Source organism: Chrysochloris asiatica, unplaced genomic scaffold, assembly GCF_000296735.1.
Source record: "Chrysochloris asiatica unplaced genomic scaffold, ChrAsi1.0 scaffold00010, whole genome shotgun sequence".
NCBI classification, from domain to species: Eukaryota; Metazoa; Chordata; class Mammalia; order Afrosoricida; family Chrysochloridae; genus Chrysochloris; species Chrysochloris asiatica.
In genome coordinates this window covers 21,735,019-21,761,289 of record NW_006408528.1, presented here as the reverse complement: position 1 = coordinate 21,761,289, position 26,271 = coordinate 21,735,019, and the positions used below count along the sequence as shown (strand labels likewise).

At 38.5% G+C, this 26,271-nt stretch overlaps 1 protein-coding gene across 2 annotated transcripts in view; it reads left to right on the top strand.

The window, feature by feature from the left end:
- Window positions 1-1,203: 1,203 nt before the first annotated feature.
- The window catches only part of DMTF1 (cyclin D binding myb-like transcription factor 1), a 53,000-nt gene continuing 27,932 nt past the window's right edge, over window positions 1,204-26,271 (top strand). The window contains exons 1-5 of one of the 2 annotated variants that reach the window (XM_006834331.1): window positions 1,204-1,333; window positions 13,674-13,796; window positions 14,817-14,933; window positions 18,763-18,885; window positions 24,877-24,971. In XM_006834331.1, the coding sequence (XP_006834394.1) occupies window positions 14,825-14,933; window positions 18,763-18,885; window positions 24,877-24,971 (327 nt within the window). In that variant the 5' untranslated portion in view covers window positions 1,204-1,333; window positions 13,674-13,796; window positions 14,817-14,824. The remainder of the gene's footprint in view (window positions 1,334-13,673; window positions 13,797-14,816; window positions 14,934-18,762; window positions 18,886-24,876; window positions 24,972-26,271) is intronic. The other variant, XM_006834332.1, reaches the window with a different exon arrangement.

Here is a 26,271-nt window from a genome sequence, read left to right as displayed (position 1 = left end):
ACAGCCACTGGCACTTAATGTTTCAACTGTACATTTTATTCAGAGGAATCCACGATTGTATAGAACAGTCGAAACTGCTGAAATTATACAGGAAAAGATAAAATAACACTAAATAGTGACTGTTGTTAAATGTCATGGGGTTCCGACTCATAGTGACCTCCCCCCACCCCCACCCCACCCAATAGAGTTTCCAAGGAAGTTCTGTTGAGTTTGAATCCCCACTGCAGTTCAAACCTTGTGGTGCAGTGCTTTATGCCACAGCGCCACAAACTTAAGTTGCACATATTCACGATAGCTCTCACTAAAGTTCTTACAATTGATGATGATTAATTCCCAGTGTGAAAACACAGGCATTGGATGAAGTTTAACTTTTAAAATTCATCAAGTTTATCTTTTAAAATTCTTACTGCCCTAGTAGAGAAAGGAAAAGCAAGACAAAAATAATGACATTCGTTTTGTAAACAAGTAAAACGAGGTTGGAATCATCAAACGAGTTGTAACAGGGTCCAGATCACTCCATTTCTAGATTTTCAAGTCCTTGGAAATTTTTTAATTAAAAACAATTACATCACAAATTTTCTGTAAGGTTGGTTTGGGGACAGGGCAGGTCTTTTCTCAAAGCTCCCAGTTAACTGAAGAGCAGTCACTGTTGAACACCAGTGTTTTAAGATGAATTGCTCGAGAGGAACATCTTTCCAGTGCAATGGCCGATCACGTACAAAGAGAAGACATTCCATCATCAAGAATTGTATTCCCTACCCAAACAGGTGGCACGTCATTTAAAACGTCTTTAGCCGACCAAGCGTGAAGCGCAGACCTCTACACATCCCTCTTTTCTTCACTCAGTTCACCCTTCCACACCGCTAGTACTCTGCTCCGGGCTAGGAGGAATCTTGAAAGTCGCCCGCGGAATCCAGTTGTTCCTGGATACTGTAGTTGCGCCACGTAAAAAGATCTTCCTATAAAGCATCAGAAACGGGATCGTGTGTGCCAGGACTCTTTAATTAAGGGCGTACAAATACGTAAATAAATAAATACCGAAAAATACACTTCGAAACGCCGAATTAAAATGCCAAAAACCCTGGGTATTCTTTCGCGCGCCGATACGGACGGAAGTGACGCCAGAGCCAGCGCGCTAGGCCACCCCACGAGAGAAGGAGGGGGAACGTGCAGGGGCTGGGGGCGGGGTGCGATTGCGGCTCCGTTTCCGGTGGCTCGTCGCGCTCGCTCACTCCAGCTGCAGCCACTCTCGCCCGTGGCTGCTTCCTCCATCCTGGTATTTTTTGGAGCCTCCATCCTGGTTCTTCCAAAGTGCCCGGACCCAAAACAGGAAGTAAGTGCAATGGAACCTTCAGGTCCCAACTGCCGCCGAGGCCGCTCCGCCCAGTAGAGCCTGCCCGGCCCCCTCGCTGCCCGCTTGCTCCCGCTGGCAGGCGCCAGCTACCCGCGCCCAGGCGGGCGGGGTCGGAGCGGGCCTTCATGACGCTGAAGCTACTGTCCCCGCACGATCGGGCCAGAGCCTTTCTCCTGGGGCCGGGCCTGTTGCAGTGGCGGCTCGGGCTCCCGAGCAAGGAAGCCAGCTGCAGCCGACGGGGGCGGAAAATGGCGGCTTCGGAGGATCTAAATGGCGCCGAGACCCCTGGGGGGGAGGGGGGGTGGACCGGGAGCTTCGACAGAAAATTGGGCCGGGGTTTGGGAAGAGTAAGCATACCTTATTTGCTTTCTCGTGGTGTTCTTTTATTTAGTTTTTTAAAAAACCTTTCGTGGCTTTATTGAGTGTACGATTCAGAAGAGGTGGATTTAAGGGACCTGGGGGCGGGTCTCCCTTCACACACACAGACACACACACACATACACAGTCTTTTTGGGTTCACGGTCCACAGTGCATCGGGGTTGTTGCTGAACTGTCTCTGCTAAGTCATTTTAAAGGAAGGGAGGTAAGCTGATTGTCGGGGAGATTTCCATCTGAGCATAGAACAGCAGAATGCGTCTGCAACGTGATTATTTGTCCCATTTGTAGAGTTCCGAGGAATTCAAGACATTTTAAAAAATTATTTTTGTATTTTAAATTGGACTTTGTTCCTGAGACCCTCTCCAGGGACTTAACGTTTATATCCCAACTCCACACTAAACTGACAGTGTTCAGTGGCCAAGTGCCATCCTATGCAGGTAAATGATACAGCTCGTATTTTTATACTAAAAATGTTTACTTTAAATATGGAGAGGAGGGTGATACTACTATGAAATGCAAACTTGGACTCCATCGATTGTGTTAAAAATGACTGAATCTTATGTGATTATTTTCTCCTAACTTGAGTTACCGTATGTCTCCTTTCTGACAGTAGGAGGCATGACAGTTAGGACATGACAAAATGCTTAATTCTGTAGCATTACTTTCTAATAGCCAGTGTGTTAAAAGATTAAAATACCATTTGATGTTGGGCTTTATTAATTTATATTTTAATTCGTGGAAGGCAATAACTGTCGCTTTTAAATTCCAAAGTTAGAAAAGATTGTTCCATTACATTGGAACGTATTAAAACATGAAATCCATTTTTTCTTTAGTTAGGGAATTTCATATTTTCCTGTTAACTTCTAATTCTTTCTTTCAGCTCGTTTAATATTTGCCTTCCAAATAACTTTTTGAGGATTTGTTTTTTTGTTGGTGGTGCTGGTTTTGTTTTATTTTTAATTTGAATAATTTATGAACACTTTAAAATTCCAAGTGTGGTGATAATACACGAAAAACTTGTGGGGTGTTTTAGTGTGTGTGTGTTTCTGTTTTTTGGGTATTTTTTTTTTTTAACTGAGATGTCATAGTGATGTTTATTTGGTTAAGGTCTTGAAAAAATGAAATTACATTCCTTAACGTTAGAAAATTTGGCGTGTGATTGTTTAATCTGATTTTAACTCCCACATACTAGGCGCTTTTGTGTAACGTTGAGCAAGCTAATACATTTTTTTACTATTTTAGTTGATAGGCTCTTCCCAAAGTATGCTTTTGGGGAGTGATCTCTAGAACCTGCATAATCTGCGTGAATCTGTTTAATTGATTGCACTTGAGCTAGAAGGTGGAGCCAAAATGCTATTTCCCTATCTTCATCAACAATTAAATCAGTAAGTACTAGGCATTGCATACGAACTTGGAACTTCATGTTCATACTTTTAGAAGTTATAGGAATACGTTTATATTTTATAAACATTTTTGTCTTTAATGTTCATGTGATAAGAGTATTTTGAAGGAAAGCAATAAAAAATTTTGGAGTTAGGTTTTAAGCTTCAAAAGCTTTTTCTGCCAAAATTTATAACATAATTTGCAACTGTACAACAAAATTGTTGTTAAGTGCCATTGAGTCGATTCTGACCCATAATGACCCTGTATAGGGTTTCCAAGGAGCAGCTGGTGAGCTTGAACCACCGACTTTGCAGTTCAGATGACTTTGCAGTCTGACGCATTAGGCCACAGCACCATACCAAGACTCTTTGCAACAAAATTAAGCATTTAGTTAACTCCCCACTAATGTGATGATCAGAGACCTGGTGTGGTTCTAAGAGGTTAAAGCACTAGACTGCAAGGTCGGTTTGAACGCAAAGTCAGCATTTGGCTGCAAACCACAAGTTCAAACCCATCAGCTACTCTTTGGAAACCGTATACAGGGTCGCTATGAGTCAGAACCACCTCAAAAGGCACTAACAACAACCTTGATGGCTGAAATTTCTCTCTCCTTGGCAAGGCCAGATCAAATGATTTCTAGAGCCTTATGTGTTAATGCACCGGACTGCAAAGCCATTTGAACAGCAAGGTCAGCAGTTTCAAGCTCACCAGCTGCTCCTTGGAAACCCTATATAGGGTCGCTATGGGTCGGAACCGACAACTCAGCGGCACTTAACAACAACATGTGGTCTGGACGCTGCCCGCCCCTGTTCTAAAACAGCAAGGCTGGGAGATAGTAATTAGCAGAGAATCATCAAAACTAGGAATAGGTTTCCTCTTTAGTGTTTTTTTCTTAAGCTCCCTTCTTTTTTAAGGCTTTTTTGGTTTTATGTGTTTTGATGTGGAGAAAGACAATTATCTTATTACATACAGAGGTTCTTTGACTACTGGGGAATGGTGGGAGGGATGAGGTAAGTTTATGTTGTAAGATTCGGATTTATTACTAAACCACCAATTTGCCTTTATCTTCCTAACATAGTCCTTATTTGTTATTCACTTCATCTCCCCAACATTTGCATACTTTTATTTTCATTAATTTGTAATGTTTCTATGTCAAAAAGATAACATTATTTAAAATACTTTTTAATTGTGTTATATTGTTGTTGTTGTTAAGTGCCATAGAGTTGATTCTGACACACAGCGACCCTGTATAGGGTTTCCGGGACCAGCTGGTGAGCTTGAACTGCTAACCTTGCAGTTCAAACAGCTTTGCAGCCTGACGCATTAACCTACAGCACCACACCAGGACTCCCGTGTTATGTTACTTGCTGTCGGATCAGTTCCAACTCATAGCAATCCTGTACAGGGTTTCTAAAGAGCTACTGGTAGGTTTGAATGGCCAACCTGAGGATGAAAAAAATGGAAAGTATTGAGGTCCTAGAGCTTTTGCATTTAATGCAGTTTTGTATTTAACAAATATCTGTTCTAAGGATACCAAAACTTCAGCAAAATTGAAAGATGGCTCAACTTTTTTGTGTCATATCATATATGTTCTTATTAGGAGTCCTAGTGTGGCCCCCTGGGATAAAGCACTGGACTGCAAAGTGGGTTTGAACCACCAGGTTGGTGGATCAAACTCACCAGTCGCTCCTTGGAAACTATACAGTCTTGCTATGAGTTGGAACTGCCTTGACAGCCCTTAACAACATGGTGCATAATGATCCTGTATACAGTTTTTTGAGGAGAGCTTGGTGGGTTTGAACTGCCGACCTTGCAGTTAGCTGTCATTTTTTGTCCTGCAGATTCACCACACTCCTCAGTGTCATATATGTTGTTAACTGCCATCGAGTTGTTTCTGACTCCTAGCAGCCCTGTGTAGGGTTTCCAAGGTTGAAAATCTTTACGGGAGCAGAAAGCCTCATCTCTCCTACGGAGCAGCTGGTGGGCTCGAACCAGTAAACTTGAGGTTCACAGTCTAGTGCTTATCCTACAGAGCCACCACACTCCCAAATAATAATATATGTTGTTGTTAAGTGCCATCAAGTCGGTTCCCATGCATAGCTACCAAATACAGGGGGTCCGAAGAGGAGCTGTGTTTGTACTGCCAATCTTTTGGTTCACAGCCCAGTACTGACACTGTAGCTCCACCTGCCTGTCTAACCCAGAGACATCTCCTGCCTTCTCACAGTGCTTAGTTATTTATTTTTTTTAAGTCAAATTTTCAATTAACCACCATTTTTAGTCACCCCTCTGACTTTCCCCCATGTTAAAGTGTTCCATAAGATATTTTGCAGATCTTTTTTTTTTTTAAGTTTTTATTGTGAATTGCATGATAGTTTGCATGGGAGAACATCAGTTTTACACTCATCCTGTCATTGCAATGATTACAGTCATCATTCAACAGTATTTCCTTCTGTCCCTCCCTTTTTTTTTTGGATGTACACAGAAACACTCCGGAATATATAATCATTTAAACAACCAAAGGGCACATTCTGCAAGCTGAATTTTCAGGTTTTTAAATGGTTTGCATCCCCCAATTTTTTTTCCCCCAAATAATATAAAATGATTTGAGAAAGTAAATGTATTGCCTAGCATTAAATATACAAATAGTTGTCAAATCTATATGGCATTTACTTTTTTGTGTGTGAAGAAAAATCTTTTAAATCACAATATTTAGAAGATTAAGGTTTTTCTTTGAAAAAGCTCATTGAAAAATTACCGTCTTAAGGTTTTGCTTTGAAAGAAGATAGCCCATTGAAAATGAAATACAGTAGTCATCAGGAAAAAGCACACTGGAAAGAGCCTGTTAAAAATAATTGTTTTTGTTTGTGTGTTTGTTGTCTCCCCACCCTCACTTTTTTCTTTTATTGTTTTGATTATTTGCAGTTTGCCAAAGCCATTCTGCCAAGCACCCCTTGTCAAAGCTAATCTTTTACTTATAAATAGCAAAATAAATTGGTTAGTTTTTTTTCACTGCTTATTTGTATTTTAGTTATCTGCTGAGGAAATATGCTTTAAAAAGTCAAGTATAAATCAGGGATTTCATGATAATTGATACTGTTTTCTTTTAAAGAATGTCTTTCTATGATGTCATACATGAACTGCTAAGATTTTTGGTTATTTGTGATAAATAACATGCCTTTAAGCTCTTGAATTATTGCACTGGATGAAAAATAACTTTTTTTTTTTAATAGACAGTATGATTTTATTGCCAAATCTGATCAGCTTAAAGTGAGCTCCATACTGCCAGTACTCAGTTAACCTTTTAATTAAATACTAGTGAAATTGTTTTCAATAGTCAATAATTGACAATGTTTTAAACAATTAAAACCTATCACAGTAGATTCCATTAGCTGCTTTATTGACATTTTGTGGTACACAGTCATAATATACCTTTTTAAGCCATGATTATTAGGTATGTTCATTAGCACTAGGTAGGAGCTCTGGTAGCTTGGTGGTTATGAATCAGGCTGCTAATCTCAAAGTCGGAAGTTTGAAACTACCAGCTGCTCCGCGGGAGAAAAATGGAACTTTCTGCTCCTGTAATGATTTACAGCCTGTGAAACCCTGTGCAGGGTCACTATAAGTCATAACGGACTCCGGAACCAACTCCAAGGTACTTAACAATAACAACAACAACGTTCATATGTGGAGTCCTCTTGGGGCTCTGGGAGTTAATGCCATGGGCTGCAAGGTCGATTTGAACCGCAAGGTTGGTGGTTCAAACTCACCAACTGCTGCTTGGAAATCTATACAGGGTCACTTTGAGTCATAACCTACTCAAAGGCACTTAACAGCATGTTCATCTATAGGTTCCTTAAGTTTTTTTTCACAGAAGCAAACCCCGAGGGACACAAGACCACAGTCCTAAGCATCCTATTTCAAATATAAGATATTTATAGGCCTACTTTGAATAAAATTAGTACTCTAGAAGATGTTATTTTTATTTTGTGGCATTGCCTATTTTCTGACATCTTTCTGTGTACTCATGTCCACTATTTGAGAGTTCATTGACTTATTATGTTCCTCTAGGATTTTCTGTTTCACAAAAAAGTTTCATTCTTTTAAAATACATCTTTAAAATTCTCTATTATACATTATTAAAGCAAATCCCCTTTTAAGCATTTACAGAGACATTAGTTTTATGTAGTGATAGGTAAGTATACTGATGGTTAGGACCAATCCTTCTGATGCAGTAAATGTAAATATATATATATATAAAGATGTGAATGTATAATCTCAGTACTGTAAAAACAGTAAAAGGTATGTTACAAGTATAAAAGACTTAGAAGATAATCACAGAAAGGTTAAAGAGGAATATGGGTAATCTTTCTCACTACAGTAGATTAGGAAAAAGGCATCTGGAAATGAAATGTGCCCTTGCTGCCTTACTGAAGAATGTAGAAACTTTGCCTGTAGCTAGTGTTTCTCAATTTTTAATTCACCTTAATAAAATTGTGTTACTATGTGTTCTGAAGCTTGTTCCGTATCTTCTTGTTAAAGAGTATCTGATACTGAATGCTTTTTATACCACGTAATCTCATCTCATTTTCCAATTTAGAATCACAACTCTTAAGCTTCTAGGGACAGCAACTGTTGGCTCCTGTGCACCTCGTGATCTCCACTAATCACATCTATCCCGCCCCTGTGCTTGGGAACTGTTACAGTTTACAGAATTAGCCTCAACAGGCTAGGAAGAAATTCTTTTAAATTAAGATTGCCACTTCTTTCCTTGGTTCTGGTTTTCAGAAAATATTTGTCGCTTTGTTTACTCAAAGAGTTTATTTCTTTACACTTACCCCTTTGTTGTTTGACTATATTATGAAGGTCTTGGGAGTTACAAATGAAAACAGAAATATCACTTAAATGTAAAGATGCATATATAGAAACATTGGGATTCAAAAAGTTAATTACCCATTAACTTTTTGAAGTTCCTGGTATGTATAGTCAATCCTACGAGAGTCAGAACACAGTGGGACTGACTTGTTTGTCCAGTGTCTTAAGTTTTCTGCCTACCACTTATTTGTCAGTTTGTCGTACTGTGGTGGCTTGTATATTGCTGTGATGCTGGAAGCTTTGCCATCAGTATTTTAAATACCAGCAGGGTCACTTATGGTAGACAGGTTTCACTGAGCTTTCAGACTAAGACAAACTTAGAAGAAGGAGAGGCAGACTACTGAATGTTTAGCTAATTTACAAGTACCGATGGGCCACTGTCATCAACAGAATGTTGTCAGATAAAGCCAGAAGATGAAATACCTTCAGGTTAGAAAGCACTCAAATTATGACCAGGGAAGAGCTGCCTCCTCAAAGTAGAGTTGACAGTGATGATGCAAATGGAGTAAAGCTTTCAGGACCTTCACTTGTTGATGGGGTATAATTCAAAATGAGGAAAAACTGCTGTAAACATTCATTAATAATCAACATGGAATATGTACGAAGTATAAATCTAGGAAAATTGGAAATTGTTCAAAAATGAAAGGGAATGTATAAACAACCATGTCCTAGGCATTGGTGAGCTGAAATGGACTGGTATTGGCCATTTTCAGTCTGACAGCCACATGGTTTACTATGGTGGGAATGACAAATTGAAGATGATTGACGTTGCATTCATCATCAAAAAAGATCATTTAAAGACCTGTCTTGAAGTACAGTGCTGTCTGTGATAGGATAATATCCATATGCCTACAAAGACAATCACTATTTAAATTTACATTCATTCTAACCACTAAAGCCAGTGATGATGAAATTAAATAATTCTCTAACAACTTCTTCAGTTAGAAATTGACTGGATATGCAATCAAAATGTATTAATAATTAGAATACATTGGTGATTGGAATGCAGCAATTGGAAACAAAAAGGAAGAGTCAGTAGTTGTAAACTATAGCCTTGGTTTGATAGTAATGATGGTGGAGATTACATGATAAAATTTTGCAAGACTATATATATGTGCCTCAACAGATAGTGGGAAGACAATGATGGAAAATCTCCATATCATCAGCCAAAACAAGATTTGAGGCAAACTGAAACAGACCATGACTGGCTCATATGCAAGTACAAGCTAAAGCTAAACAAAAAGAAAACAAGTCTACGAGAGCCAAAATATAACCTTAAAAATATCCCACCCGAATTTAGAGATCATCTGAAGAACAGATTTGATTTGATGCCTTAGGCACTAATGACCGAAGATCAGACCAGTTGTGGGATGACCTCAAGAACATTACACAGGAAGAAAGCAAAGGGTCATTAAGAAGACCAGAAAGAAGGAAAATACCAAAATGAGTATCAGAAGACACTCTGAAACCTGCTGTCTTGCATGGACATTCTAAAGCAAATGGAAGAAAAGAGGTTAAAGAGAATTTCTGTTAAATTCCTAAGTTGGTGTTCATACAGTGACTCTTAATATGGTCAATCTCTAAATAGCAGTGTGTAAGAATTGCATGCACAGACATACACATTATGGTTTCATATGTACACAGACTCTACCTAAGAGTAGAGGAACCATACCAAAGAATTCATTGTCATTTTGTTTTAGTGAGTTTATCAATAATTTTATATCCTTTTATTTATTGCACAGTTCCTTCCCCTATTCTTGTATTGTGGGGAAATCACGTTTCATATAAGATACTATGGATTCAGAAATCAGAACAACTTCATAAATCTTAATAGCTAGTTGATGTTTCTTTAGAAAGTAAGACCTATACCAGCTCTTACCCCAGATATATTTATGTATAATAATTCTCAAGCATAACCATCCTGGAGATTGGGGGATTTTGATTGGACTGCTCTAAAAAATGAGAGCTTTTAATCCTTAGTTTGCTGAAATACTCCCTTGAACCATTTTACTTTAAAATGTTTTGATTTTTTTATTTGCTCTTTGGAATGAAGATAGAAGCCTATTGTAAGAAATCTTTAAAAAGCAGCAATTTCATATTATGGAAGGAGTCCTAATACAGCGCTGTAGGATCAACACTGGGTTTTGAACCACAAGGTCGTCAGTACAAACCCATCAGCTGCTCTTTGGAAACTCTACACAGGGTCGCGATGAGATAGAACTGACTTGATGGCACTTAACTATAACAAGATGTCGAAGAGTTTCCTTGTGATTTGTATTTTTCTAGCGTTTATTTTCCCCACAGATTCCCTACACAGTACCTATATTCTTATGCTTTCTGAACCAATAGATGTTACATAAAATTGAATGCTTTGAAATGAAATGTGTCACTGTGGAATAATGCACTGGACCGCAAGGTAGGTTTAAACTACCACCCTTGCAATTACCAATCTATGCTTATCCTATAGTGCCACACTAGGACTATACTATATATAAAGAGGTATTAAGAATAAATTATAAAGGAAAACAGTTACTGATAATACATATGGAACTGTCATGGTTGATGTATGCACTATGTCATGCTGCATACTGAGGCTCACAGAACTACTGTAGAATTTGCTTATTTTTTTTAGAGAATATTTAACTGCCTGATTATAAAAACTTCTTGTTGTTAGGTACCATCAAGTTGGAACCAACTCAAAGCAACCGTATGTACAACAGAACGAAGCACTACCCAGTCATGGGCTAACCTCACAATTTTTGCCACTCTTGAATCCATTGATGCTGCCACTTTGCCAATCCATTTTGTTGTGGGGGGGATCTTCCTCTTTTTCTCTGATCCTCCACCTTCTCCAGTGACTGGTCCCTCTTGACAGTGTGTCTGGAGTATGAGAGACAAAGTTTGGTCATCCTTGCCTCCAAGGAGCAACTCTGGCTGTGCTTCTTCCAACACAGATCTGTTTGTTCTTTTGGCAGCACATGCTACTTTCAGTAATTCATATGTTATCAGTTCTACGATCTTCTTTATTCACTGTCCAGCTTTCACATGCGTATGAGGTTATTGAAGATACTATGGCTTGGGTCAGGCGCACCTTACTTAGTCCTCAGGCTGACATCTTTGGTCTTCGATACTTTAAAAAGGTCTTGTGCAGCAGATTTGCCTAATGCAATATGTCGTTTGATATCTTGACTGCTGCTTCCATGAGTGCCCTTAACCTGAAGTCCTTAACAACATCAATCTTTTCTCCATTGATAACAATGTTTTCTGTTGGTCCAGAGGTGAGGATTTTTGTTTTCTTTACATTGAGATGCAATCCATACCAAAGGCTGTGCTCTTTGACCTTCATCAGTAAGTATTTTAAGTCCTCTTCACTTTCAGCAAGCAAGGTTTTATCATCTGCATATCTTCCTCCAATCCTGATGCCACATTTTTCTTCTTATAACTAGCTTCTTGGATTATTTGCTCAGCATACAGGTTGAATAACTATGATGAAAGAAAACAACCTTGTCACACACCTGTGTTAATTTTAAACCATTCAGGGTTCCCATGTTCTGTTCAAACGACTAACTGCCTCTTGGTCCATGTACATATTCCTCATGAGCACAATTAATTGTTCCAGAATATTCATACTACACAGTGTGCTTTGCGTAGTCAATAAAGCACAGATAAATTATCATTCTGGTATTCTCTGCTTTCAGGCAAGATCCATCGGACATCAGCAATGATATCCCTCCTTCCACGTCCTCTTCTGAATCCGGTCTGAACTTCTGGAAGTTCTGTGTTAATGTATGCTTGCAGCCATAACTGTATTACCTTTAGCAAAACTTTACTCGCATGGCATATCAAAGATATTGTCCAATGGTTTCCACATTCCATTGGGTCACCTCTCTTTGGAATGGGCACAAATACGGATTTCTTCCAATCAGTTGGCCAGATAGCTGTGTTCCAAATTTCTTAGCATAGATGAGTGAGTTCCTCCTGTGCTGCCTCACTTTCTTGAAAGATTTCAGTTTGTATTCCATCAAATCCTGGTGCTTTGTTCTTTGCCAGTTCCTTCAGTGCACCTTGACTTCTTCCTTCGGTATCATTGGCTCCTCATCGTATGCTACCTCTTGAAACGATAGAACATCAACCATTTCTTTTTGGTACAGTGACTGTATTCCTTCCATCTCCTTTTGATGTTTTCTGCATCATTCAATAATTTACCCAGAGAAACCTTGAATAATGAAAGTCGAGGCTTAAATCTTTTCTTCAGTTTTCCCAGCTTGAGAAATGCTGAGTGTGTTCTTCCCTTTTGGTTTTCTGACTCCAGATCTTCTCACATTTTGTTGTAATATTTGACTTTGTCTTCTTGAGCTGACCTTGGAAACATTCTGTTCATTTCTTGGACCTCCTCATTTCTCCATTTGCTTTAGCTTCTTTACACTGGAGTGAAAATTTCAGTGTCTCCTTTGATATCCAATTTTTATCTTTTCCTTCTTTCTTGTCTTCTTAATGACTTTTTGCTTTCTTCCTGTATCATGGTCTTCATGTCAGCCCACAATTCCTCTGGTCTTCCGTCTTTAGTGTCTAATGTATTGTATCTCTTTGTTAGATGATCTCTAAATTCAGGTGGGATATATTCAAGTACATATTTTAGCTCTCGTGGAATTGTTTTCATTTTCTTCAGCTTCAGTTTGAATTTGCATATGAGCAATTGATTGCCCATTCCACAATCTGCACCTGGACTAGTTTTCACTGATGGTAAGGAGCTTTTCCACTGTCTGTTTCCACAAATGTTGATAGACAATTTGATTTCTGTGTATTCCATCTGGTGAGGTCCATGTATATAATCGTCTCTTATGTTAGCTAAAGGTACTTGAAATGAACAAATCATTGGTTTTGCAGAATTCTATCATGTGATCTCCAGCATCATTTCTATCACCAAGGCCATGTTTTCCAACTACTGATCCTTCCTCTTTGCTTCCAACCTTTGCATTCCAATCAACAGTAATGGATCAATGCATCTTGATTGCGTGTTTGATCAATTTCAGATTGAAGAAGTTGGTAGAATTCTTCTATTTCATCCTCATTGGCTTTAGTGGTTGGTTTGTAAATTTAAATAGTGGTATTAACTGGTCTTCCCTATAAATGCATGGATATTATTCTATCACAGACAACTTGTTTTCATGACAGATCTTGATAAGTTCTTTTTGATGATGAATGTAACACCATTCCTCTTGAATTTGTCATTCCCGGCATAGTAAACCATATGGTTGTCAGATTCAGAATGGCCAATACCAGTCCATTTCAGCTCACTAAAGTCTAAGATGCCAATGTTTATGTGTTCCATGTCATTTTTGACAATTTTCAGTTTTTCTAGATTCATACTTCATACATTCCATGTTCCGATTATTGATGTTTATGGGTATTTCTCATTTTGAGTTGTGCCCCATCTGCCAATGAAGGTTTAGAGGAGAACTTTACTCCCACAGGCTGTAAGCATGCTTTGTTAGGTATATTATTTCATCATGTTTTCCCATCATTTGGGAATTGTTCTCGAAGCTGATTTCTTAAATGTCTACTTAATAAAATCTGATTTTATCATTCTAGTTGACACATCATAGGGGCTTGGGCTAGTGTCTTCAGTGTTCTGCTGGAGCTCAGTTTTCATTCATTCTAACTGATGCTGTTCCTTTTTCAGAGCATTGCAGAGTTAGGAACATGGGAGAGAAGCAATCTGGATAACATGAAAGTGATGCTGGTGACTAAGGGAAGGCGACTTGATTCTGTGGGAAGGGCTATAGCTGATCCATCTGTTGTCCAGGTAAGCCTGCCTTTTTCTAATGACCTCATTTCATGAATTTGCAATTTTTGGTCATAACTAGATCATGATTTCTTTCATTTGGGAATGGCACCATTGCCACTGTAACATGAGTGATGTAGTTTTGAAGCAGTAATATGTAAAATAAACTAACAAATTTCCAAGTCTTCACCAAGGGAAAAATTTTGTTGTTCCTGTTAGATGCCATTGAGTTGGTTCTGACTCAAGTGACCCTTGTAGTTACCAGTCCAGTGCTTAATCTATAATGTCACACTAGGACTCCAAGAGAAAATGTGTTTGCCTAATTAGTAAATAAATAAAAGTGATTAATACCTTGGGTGGTATACTTTAAAAAAACACTTTGTAAAAGTGATTGTTATATCAAGATTAAAGTTCTGATGAATCATTTGTTAAAGAATATGAAATTTAAAAGCTGCTTGCATTAATCATAGTGCTTCTAGAAAAAAAAATAACCAAAAAGTGATGAGTTTTCCTGGATGTAACAAACAACTTAGAAATTCTTTCATTGGATATAGTAAAACAACCTGTTTTTAAAAGTAAGTGCATCAGGCTTTTAGATATTCTTGCGTTGCTGCTTCATGCTTTTAAGTTGATTCTGACTCATCATGGCTCTGTATAGGGTTTCAAGACTTTAAATCTTCATGGGAGTAGAAAGTCTCATCTTTTCTCTTATGATGTGGCTGGTAGACTTGACTCATGGACCTTGTGGTACGCAGTCCAGTGCTTATTGAATGGAGCTACTATGATCCCCTTAAATACAGATAGTGGTCATATTATTGCTGATTATTACATTTAATTTTAAATAATAAGTATAAACTTTTGGAATATGAACTGTTACTGCAATTTTGCATATAGGCAGATACCCAATCACTTTTGTTGTTGTTGTGTATGTGTGTGTGGGTGGGTGTGTGAGAGAGAGATAGAGAAAGAGAGGCAGAAGACTGGATACTATTTATATCTGTAATTAACTTACTAAATGCTAATGTGGAATCTGTTGTACAGATTTGAGTATGAGCACAGTTGAAGAGGATTCTGACACAGTAACAGTAGAAACTGTGAACTCTGTGACTTTGACTCAGGACACAGACGGGAACCTCATTCTTCATTGCCCTCAGAATGGTAGGAGAAGTTGCTGAAATGTAATTATGAATCTTTGGATTTCTGAATTCTGTGTCACCTTTGTTTCCTATTACCTATATAGCTAGATTAGGCTAGTAGAGTAGAAAGAGATTATGTCTTTAAATCATGATTTTTAAATTGTGTTTATGTTTTTAAGTTTGCATAAAATTTAACCATTGTTAGTCACATAGCTATTTATTTTGTTTTCAAGTTCATCTGTACTCAGCCCAGGTTCTACCATCTACTCTTGTCAGTTTACATAATCCCTGGATTATTTCATTCAAACTTCTATTTTTATTCTTAATTCTCTGTGCTTATAAACCAAAATTAAGCCCATTGCCACTGGGTCAGTTCTGACTTTTACTGACCCTATATGACAGAGTTGAACTGCCCTATAGGGTATCCTAGGCTGTCAAGCATTTCACTTTACTTGGGCACACAATCACTGCCCATGGAAGCAGCAGCCAGAAAATCAAACACTATATTGCTTTGGGCAAACTTGCTGCAAAGATGTCGCTTTGAAAACTAATATGCTTGTCACCCAAGCCATATTTTCAATTGTCTGTTAAACATGTGAAAGCTGGACAATGAATTAAGACCAGAGAAGAACTGATGCATTTGAATTACGGTGTTGGTGAAGAATATTGAACGTATCATGGACTGCCAAACTAAGGAACAAATCTGTCTTGGAGGAGCTATATCTAGGAGTCTCCTTAGAAGTGAGGATGGAAAGACTTCATCATACATACTTTGGACATGTTAACAGGAGGGGCCATCCTTGTAAAGGGCATTACACTTGGTAAAGTAGAAGACACTCAACAAAAGGAATTGATACAGTGGCTATAAGAACAGGCTCAAATATAGCTAACAATTGTGAGGATGTTGCAGGATCATTCTGTTGTACATGGGGTCACTGTGAGTCATACCTGACTTGACAACACTTAATAATAATCTTTATGGAAGCAGATTGCCAGGTTTTTCTTCTTTGGAGTGACTAGGAGCTCTGGCAGTGTAGTGGTTACGAGTTGGGCTGCTAATCTCAGGTCAGCAGTTCAAAACTATCAGCGGTTCCATGGGAGAAAGATGAGGCTTTCTGCTCTTGTAAAGATTTATAGCCCCTGAAACCTTATTCAGGGTCACTATGAGTCAAAATCCACTCCATAGTACTTCACCACCACCAGTGGGTTCTAACCTCTGGCTTTTCAGGTAACCAAGCTCTTAACCGTTGCCAGGGCTTCTTTCATACCTCAATGCCTCACATTTTTTCCCACTGCAAGGAATCATTGACCCCCAACTTCTGATTTTCTTTCAAGTTCAGGATGTCTTCTCCAGAAAACCTCTTACCTTCTAGTTTAAATTCTTCTTTTTCTGTGTCCATAAGAGCTTTTCCTAGCTATTATTACATTATTTTGAAATTATTTAGTCATCTCTGCTATGCACATTGGGCTCCTTGAAAGAGCATCTTTCATTGTTCTGTTTCAGCCCTTAGCATATATTAGGTACTTGATAAATATTTGTAAATGAGTCAAAAAACTCTTTATTAAAATAATCCACCTGTTTTTATATGTGAAGTACAAGTAATAGCACAAGTGGAATACCATTCATAGTTCATTATGAGAATAGGAGTTGTCACAAATAGGAAGACTTAACGTTGTGAAAATGTCAATACTGCATGACCCTATTTACAGATAAAATGCAACCCCATTCAGATTCCAACAACATTCTGCAAAGAGATGGAAAAAATGATCATAAACTTTATATGGAATAGAAAAAGACCTTGGATAAGCAAAGCACTGCTTAAAAGGAGCAAAATTGGAGACCTCACTCCCTGATCTCAAAATTTACTACACAACCACAGTGGTCAAAACAGCCTGGTACTGTTACAACAGAAGGCCCATAAGTTGATGGAACAGGATTGAGAACGCAGAAGTAAATCCATCCACATTCAGGCAGCTGATCTTTTGACAGACAGCTAAAGCACATTAAATGGAGAAGAGGTAGTATCATCAACATATATTGCTGACAAAACTGGAAATCCATTTGCATAAAAATGAAACAAGATCCAGACTTCACACCATATACAAACACAAATTCAACATGAACTAAACGCCTAAATGTAAAACCTAGAGCTATGATGATTATCAATTAAAAAATAGAGATAAATTTGGGTCTCTACTACATGACAAAAAAACACACTATCAAACATAAAAAACACAAACGAAGACATACTAGATGACTGGGACCTACTAAAAATCAGACACCTGTGTGAATCAAAAGATTTTTCCCAAAAGAGTCAAAAAGGTCCCACAGACTTGGGAAAATGTTTTGCATTGGCATATCAGACAAAGGATTAATAGCCAAAATTTATAGGAAACTACAACATCTCCACAAGAAAGAGACCAACAGCCCAATTAAAAAATGGGCACAGGACATAAATAAACACTTAACCAAGGAAGACATTCCGGCAGCCCCCAAATATGTGAAGAAATGTTCACAGTCATTAGCCATTGGTGGTGGTTATGTGCTGTGGAGTCGGTACCAATTCATAGTGAACCTGTACAGGGTTTCCGAGGCTATAAATCTTTACGGGAGCAGAAAGCCTCATCTTTCTCCCATGGAACAGCTGGTAGTTTCAAACTGCTGACCTTAAGATTCACAGCCCAATTCGTAACTACTACGCTACCAGAGCTCATTAGCCATTAGAGAAATGCAAGTCAAAACAATGAAACATAATCTCACACCAGCAAAGTTCAAAAACACATCAGTAAATACTGGCGAGGATATGGAGAGACTGGAACCCTCCTGCATGACTGGTGGGGCTATAAAATAGTCCAATAATATATGTCGTATCCTTAGAAATTGAAAATAGAATAGCTTATGACCCAGCAATCTACTTGATACCCAAGAAATAGGAGCCAGGACTTGAGTAAGTATATGCAGCATTATTCTCAATAGCAAAACAGTGGAAACAGCTTAAGGTACCCAGCAATGGAAGAATGGATAAACAAACTTGGGTATATCACATAATGTTGAAGAATAATGATGAAGCTGCAAAACACCTCAAAATGAGTGAACCTGGAGGACATTATGATGAGTGAAATTGGTCAGTCACAAAAAGACAAATACTATATGAGACCATTATGTTAAAAGCTTAAGATTTCTATACTAAAAGAAATGTTCTTTGATAGTTATCAGGGTTGTGAGGGTAATTCTCTAGAGGGTAGACACATGTTACCTGGGGTGATACGGAGGGCAGTATACACGAAAGGCGAAGGTGGCAGAAGAATAATGAAGATCTATGTTGATACAGGAAGGTATGCTTGAGCTAAAGGGCTTAGAAGTAAGCAATTACGTACACAACCGTGGAACAATAGTGTTCTGTATCTAGATGCATGGACTGAGTCATAGGCTGAATGGGTAAGGGAGGAAGAATGAGATATATGTGTTAAGTGACCCTGTATATGGTTTCCGAGAAGCTACTGGTGAGCTTGAACTGCCAATTCTTGCAGTTCAAACCAACTTTGCAGTCCAGCACATTAATCTGCAGTGCCACACAAATAAATGAGTTTGAAAGAAAAACAAAAAAGAAGAGGTGTTCACATAGAAAATTAAAACAAATAAGATCTGAGCAATTGCTCTAGATCTACATAGGGAAGGCATTGTCTTTTTGAAACCTTGTTCACACTAATGGGATTCATTAACTAAACAAAGCCATACGATTTTTCTGGAGTCATGACCAGTTAGAGACTTCGGCATTTTTCCTCATTAGTTTAAAGTTTTTGAGATTTTTATATGGTGCTTATATGGTGCTGTGTTTTGTTCTCATTAGAAGCTGATGAAATAGACTCAGAAGATAGTACTGAACCTCCGCATAAAAGACTTTGTTTGTCTTCTGAGGATGATCAGAGTATTGACGATTCTACTCCTTGCATATCAGTTGTTGCACTCCCACGTAAGTCACTTTGTCTTCAGAATGTAGCATTTCATTTTCTTTTGAAGTTTAATTCTCACTTATGAGATACTCAGTTGAATATAAATTTTGGCCATTTATTTTTCTCTTCATATCTACAAACACTGTTATATACCTTACCTAATAGACTCTTCATAATAATTTTATAGGGCAGTATTTCCCAGCCTTTTAAAAATTATGACCTTTTGAGCTATTTTCAGACTTTTTTATTTTTTCATGTCGTCTCAGGCCTTGCCAGTGTAATTTTAAGACCACAGATAACACTTCAATTATTTTTTGTATGTCCTGTATGTTTAAACCCATTGCTTTTGAGTCAATTCCAACTCACAGTGATCCTACAGGACAGAGTAGGTGTGCCCCATAGGGTTGCTAAGGTTACAAATCCTTATGGAAGCAGACTGCCACATTTCTCCCACAGAGCAGCTGAGATGTTCAAACCACCAACCTTTCTTGTAGCAACTTAAATCACTGATCCACCTTTGTTCATAAAGACAGTCAAAAAATTTTACTTAATCTCCATAAGAACTAATTTTCATACTCTTTGAGAATATAGGCTCTAGGGTAGGTATTTTTATTAATAACCCTATTTTGTAGTTGGGAAAGGCAAAGCACAAAGAGATACAGTGTTTTTGTTGTTAGATATTGTACTGTCTCTTTCAGTACATAGCCCAATAGGGGACCTAGGCATAATTTTTGTGGAAGCAGATCTCCAGGTCTTGCTGGGTAAGTTCATTCTACCAGCCATTTGGTCAGGAGCAGAGTGTTAAACCACTGTGCTACCAGGTGTCTGTGAGAGATACAAAGGGACTTCAAAATGCTCATGGAAAAATTCTGTTATGCTTAGATTCCACTTTTCCACAAACTTTTTGAAGCCTCTTGTTTAACTTGTTCAAAATCATATACAAACAGTATGGTTCTCATAGTTCATAGTCATCCCTGATATTATACTGCCCCCTCATATGATACAATCTATCTGGATGTTAGATATAAGCCTAATTAGAAACTTTGTAATATGTTTACATTCTAAGACCACTTAGAGTAGACTAGGCTTTAAAATATAGTACTTTATGTGAAATACTATTGGACAAAGTCTACAAACACACTGATTGTTGTAAGGGTAAATTACACTTCTGACTTTTTAAGCAAAGGATATGGAATCTTTTTCAAGTGTAGTGACCCCAAAAAGCTGCAGGAGATGTTATTGTTCATGGTGGTGGAAATGGGGGACATGTCAGTTAGTGGCACTCTTAGCACTAAGAAGTCTTGCTACACCTGAGAACTTCTGATTTTTTTTAATTTTTTTTTTTTGCTTGGCATAAAGGAAAATCATACCTTCATCCAAACCAAACATAATGCTGTTGAGTCGATTCCAACGTATTAGATTCTTAGCAACCCTATAGGACAGAGACGAACTGTTTTGAGGCTATAAATCTTTATGGAAGCAGACTGCCACATCTTTCTCCAGTGGAGAGGCTGCTGAGTTCAAACCAGCTGCCTTTAGACTAGAGCAAAATGCTTAAGTCCACTATGCCACCAAATAACTTACACCTGTATCCAGCAGGGATCAAAAACCTGAAACTGCAATTTTCAGTTTGGGAAATCATATATTCAGAGGTAGATATGTATTTTGCATTTAGAATTAATTAATAACTTAGTAAATTGAACAGTGTTATACGAGTTTGTTGTTGTTAAATGCCATTGAGTCAGTTCTAACCCATAGCGACCCTGTATAGGATTTCCAAGGAGCAGCTGTGAACTTGAACTGTCAGCCTTGCAGTTCAAACTGACTTTGCAGTCCAGTGCATTAGCCCACAGTGCCACAGTTTACTAGGAGACTTGTGGAAAGTAATTCAATGATCTTTTCTTCTTTCTTATGGCAATTCTTTTTTTTTTTTTTTTTTAAGAGTTCTTCCTAATTTACATGTCATTGTATTTTGATTTAATTTTCAAACTTGATTGGCCTATCTATCTGTACAAATGAAATCCTATATGAACATTTTCTAAGTTGAAGTTTTGAGCAATTAGTTATGACTAGTTAATTCATTTGGTTAAAATGTTATTTTTATGATTATAGATTCAAGCTACACATTGTATTTTGTTTTATTTTATGGGGTTAGACTGAAAGATTTATCATTAAATTCAGTATTCAAGATTGTTTTCTTACATATGTTATAAAACTGATAAAATTTATCTGTCTGGACCTTGAAAGTTCTCTCAACACTCATCCTGATTTCACAATAATCAGTATATATCACTTACCCCTTTTGCAGTCATCTATTTCAGAGTCCAGGTGTGGCACTATAGAATAAGCACTGGACTCCTAACCGCAAGGTGGGCAGTTCAAACCCACTAGCTGTTCCTCGGAATCTTTTACCAGGGACACTGTGAGTTGGAACCAACTTGACCACACTTCACAACAACTTTATCCCTTTTGTGTCACTTAACAGCAGTCCTGATTTAGTCTGTCTTTGCCTATTTGTATCTCTACCAGTGCATCTAACTAATAGGCAATTGAAAAAAATGACACAAACAGACTGGTCTCGCTTTAAACTGATGACCATTACGCTGAAGTGAAAGAGTCCTAATGATTTCATTGGTTAAGGACAGGCCTGCTAACCTGTCTGAAAGGTAGGCAGTTTGAACCCACCAACCTTTCCACTGGAGAAAGATGTCAGTCTACTATTATGAATGTTTACCACATTGGAAATTTGATGGCTACGGGTAATCTCAAGTGGGTTTATACTACTGCCCATGAGTGACCCCATCTTTTTCTAGTGTTCTTTCTCCAACTGCAGAACAAATACTTGAAATGGCTCTTGTGAAACCTTCAGTTATCTCCACCAGTCTTATTCTCAACTGATAGTCTTGCTTCCCACTTAATTGGGGAAATTGAAGTAAGCAGAAAATAATTTCTGCAGGTCCTCCTCATAAATCCCATGAACCTGCAACTAGATATGTCCATTTTTCTCTTTTCTCATAGCTAAGAGTAACACTTGTGTTTATTAAATCCTATCCCATTTGCTCCAGCAATTTTTCTTCTTCTCTTATGAAGTGTACCATTTGTTTTACTTCTCTGCTGGATCATTCCTATCCTCGTTACAAATATTGTTATTTCTTCTGTAAAACTGAAAGCCCCTAACGGGCTTTTTCTACTCTAGAGAATACTCTGAAAGAATTGCCTATACTTTCTTGTTTCTTTCCCCATTGTTTTGTAAGCCCACTCCAGTTAAGCTTTTTACCCATATCACTTCACCAAAACTCTTCATGCCATTAGAGACCTTCTTGCTAAATTCAGCAGTTATTTTTAAATCTGACTGACTTGATCTATCACTTCGGCAATATTTATCACACTTCTCTCTGAAGCATTTTTCTTCCTCCAATTTGGTCTCCAGGAAACAAATTTCTTTGGTTTTCTTGCTACCTTTCTTAACATTCCTGTAAGGTACAGGTCAGTTACATCTACTTTCCAACCTTTTTAGTAGTTGTGACACCAGCTGTCCCTCCCACAACACTCTCTACTTCTCTTCTAGGTTCAGTAATCCATTAGCCACACAGAACTCCTGAACTGTACTAACAGTTAAGTGGTATAGTAAGAAAGTTGTTAAGTACCGCCGAGTTGTTTCCAACCCATAGTGACCCTGTATAGGGTTTCCAAGGAGTGACTGGTGAGTTCGAGCCGCCAACCTTGTGGTTCAAACTGATCTTGTAGTCCAGTGCATTAACCCACAGTGCCATAGCAGAACTCCAGGTACAATTTAGGATCAGGACGCAAAGTCTCCCTTTTTCAGTGCAGGACAGTTCTTGGGCTGTGTAGGACTCTATTGATCTCCTCAGGACACGTGTTCTGGGCCTTTCTGTCACCACGGGCATTGCCACAATGTCCCTTCCATGTCTCTTACCACCATCTCTTCTGTTGGCCCATTCCGGGCATTTCTGTTTCTTCACTGTTAACAGTTCTTGTAAGATGTTCCTTGCCTCGTCTCTCTTTTTTCTCTCTATTTATCTTCTCTTTTCCCCATCTCTCTTGTTTTTTCTTCCATCTTCTCTGCTTCTTTTGAAGCCCCCTCCTACATATAACTATCAGTTTCCAAGCATCACCCTCTACCGATGGGGAGGCCACATACTTCCAATCCCTTCTTGATGGGCCACGGATTTTTCATTTGTGGTGCTGTAGGATCAGCACTGGACTGTGACCCACAAGTTCAAAAACCACCAGCTGTTTCTCAGAAAACTCTGTGCAGGGTTTCTATGAGGCAGAACCAGTTTGACGCAGTTAACAATTGCAAGTGGCTACTGTTAACACTTTTTCATAGTCTTACTGACTAATCCCTACAAGATGCATACCAGTCTCAGGGCAGGCTGTGGCCCAGGACCAGACAAAAAACATCAAACCACAAGCTGCTGACAGTTTATCCAGGAAACGTCAATTAACCTGGACAAAATTAACAAATCCTCTAGGGTAGGAAACTAGAGCAAAGGTAATTTCTCAGGTTTAGGAAGAAAATCTCAAGTTGTTTTTCTAAAGAACCAAGACAAAAGGCTACAGAAAAGAATTCATTTCACCACAGTAGTTATCTCAGTGTGTTTAAAGCAAGGTCCTAAAATTCTTAACCTTGGTTCTTCAGCATTCTTTTCCATCTCATTACTGGCAAGCCCATCCTCTTGAGTAGGTTAAATTTTTTAAAAGTTATTTTTAAGCCAACTCTTAGTTTCTCAGCTGATTTGTCCACAGATCCTGTTGGCTCTACCATCAAAATATATACAGGATTTGACCTACTACTCACCAATTTCACTTGCCTTCACCCTAGTCCAAGGTACTCTTGTCTGCAGATTACTGCAGAGTACCTTGGACTAGATTTCACCTCACCATTCTTGTCCCTCTTCTTTCTGATTTTCCCTCAGCCATCAGATTGGTCCTGTTAAAGTCAGATTGTATTACTTCTCTACTCTAAAGTCTTCCAGTGACTTCCATCTCTGTGTGAAAGCCAAAGCTTTTGGTCTGTGAGGCGTCACATGGTCTCTTGAGTGTTTTTTTCCATCTGTTCTAGCCATACTGGCTTCCTATGAACATGGCATGCATGCTTTCCTCTCTCCACACTCCCCCCATGTCTGAGGCTTTGCACTTAGTTTTCTATTTTCTTGAAATGAAAAGTTTATCCACAAGCTACGTAAGTGACTGGCCTTCCTCACTCTATTCTTAATTTTGGTCACTTTTCTTGACCTTCTGTCTAAAATTTCAAACAGCCATACCCACTTTTCAACACATTCCCTTTACTACTTTATTTTTTCTTGGTACTTATCACTAGCGTAGTGGTTACGAATTGGGCTACGAACCACAAGATCAGCAGTTCGAAACTACCAGCTGTCCGTGTGAGAAAGATGAGGCTTTCCGCTCTGGTAAAGATTTACAGCCTCAAAAATCCTGTACAAGGTCGCTATGAGTCGGAGCCAACTCCATGGCACATAACAAGAACAACAATCACTAAATGTAAAGGTTAGCATAGTGATTAAATTGTCAAGTGGCTAACTTGAAGGTCAGCAGTTTGAAATTACCAACTGTTTCACGAGAGAAAGATGAGGCTTTCTGCTCCTGTAAAAGATGTATAGCCTCTGAAACCCTATGCCGAGATCGCTATGAGTAGGAACCAAATCCATGGCACATAACCGCCCTCACCATCTTCATATAGCATATCTTCTTCCACTAGAAACAATATAAATTATTCCATGAAGGCAAGATTTTGGGCTTTTTTTGGTTCTTTTTCTCACTGCTGTATCCCTAGTACCCAGAGCATTGCCTAGTGTATAATCATTATATAATAAATGTTTTATTGCAGAATAAATGCATACATATACATGTGATGATGTAATAGCAAAGATAAAAAATTTAATGATTTTTTTTCCCCAAAAAATATTTTTAGATTAATTAGAACCCACCATTATTATTCTGCTGGTGAATTGTATCTTTTCTTGAAGTTTCAGAAAATGATCAGAGCTTTGAGGTGACGATGACTGCAACCACAGAGGTGGCAGATGATGAAATTACTGAAGGAACTGTGACACAGATCCAGGTATAGTGCGTCTTCATTGACTATAGGCGGGTTCTCTTTTCCACATAGATTATTATTGTGCTGTTAAGTGTTGTGAAGTAGACTCTGACTCATAGCAACCTTGTATAGGGTTTCTGAGGCTTTACATTTTCAAGGGAGCAGAAAGCCTCATCTTTCTCCCATGGAGCAACTGGCGGGCTTGAACCTTGGCCTTATGGTTTGCTTATCGTGTGAAATGACCATGCCCCCCATTTGAGCTATTATTGTTGTTGTTATGTGCCATGGAGTTGGTTCCAACTCATAGTGACCCTGTACAGGGTTTCTGAGGCTGTAAATCTTTACAGGAGCAGAAAGCCTTATCTTTCTCCCGTGGAGCAGCTGGTAGTTTCGAACTGCTGATCTTGCGGTTCGCAGCCAAATTCGTAACCACTACGCTACCAGAGCTTCCTTAGAGCTATTATTAGGTAACTTTAAATTTTATCTTGTTGTTGTTAAGTGCCATCGAGTCAATTCCTACTCACAGCAACCCTGTATAAGGTTTCCCAGGAGCAGCTGGTGAGTTTGAACCACAGACCTTTCATTTCAAAACAATTTTGTAGTCCAGTGCATTAACCCACAGTGCCATACCCAGACTACCGGTAATGAAAAAAGATTAGAAAATTAAGCTTCTTGATGTAAGTTTTATCCTTTGATTATCCATAGCAACTGATTTAGAAAGGCTGTGTGGTACTGTAGGACAAGTACTGGATTGCTAACCACAAGATCAGTGCTTCAAACCTACCAGCTACTTCTTGGAAACCCTGTACAGGGTTGATATGAATAGGAACTAACTTGACAGTGCTTAACAACATAGGTTTATGTGTTCCTGCAGGAGTGAAACTAGAGTTTTGTTGGCAATTGTTCTCATATGTCGTACTGTTTTCTTTAGGAGCTTGTAGGTTTTGCTAAGGCTTTCTAGGCAAAAGGAGAAAGATGAGGCTTTCTATTCCTGCAAAGATTTACAATCTCAGAAAACCTATACAGGTTGCTACCAACTCATTGGCACTTAACAAAAGCAACAACAGGGCTATATTGTTGTTGTTGAGAAGTGCTGTCAAGTTGGTTGTGACCCTGTATAGGGTTTCCGAGGAGCAGCTGGTGAGCTTGAACCATTGACCTTGCAGTTCAAACGACTTTGCAGTCTGATACATTAACCCACAGTGCCACATCAGGACTCCTTTACTATATTGTTGTTGTTGTTGTTAAGTGATGTCGAGTCGGTTCCGACCCATAGCGACCCTGTACAGGGTTTCCGAGGGTGTAAATCTTTACGGGAGTAGAA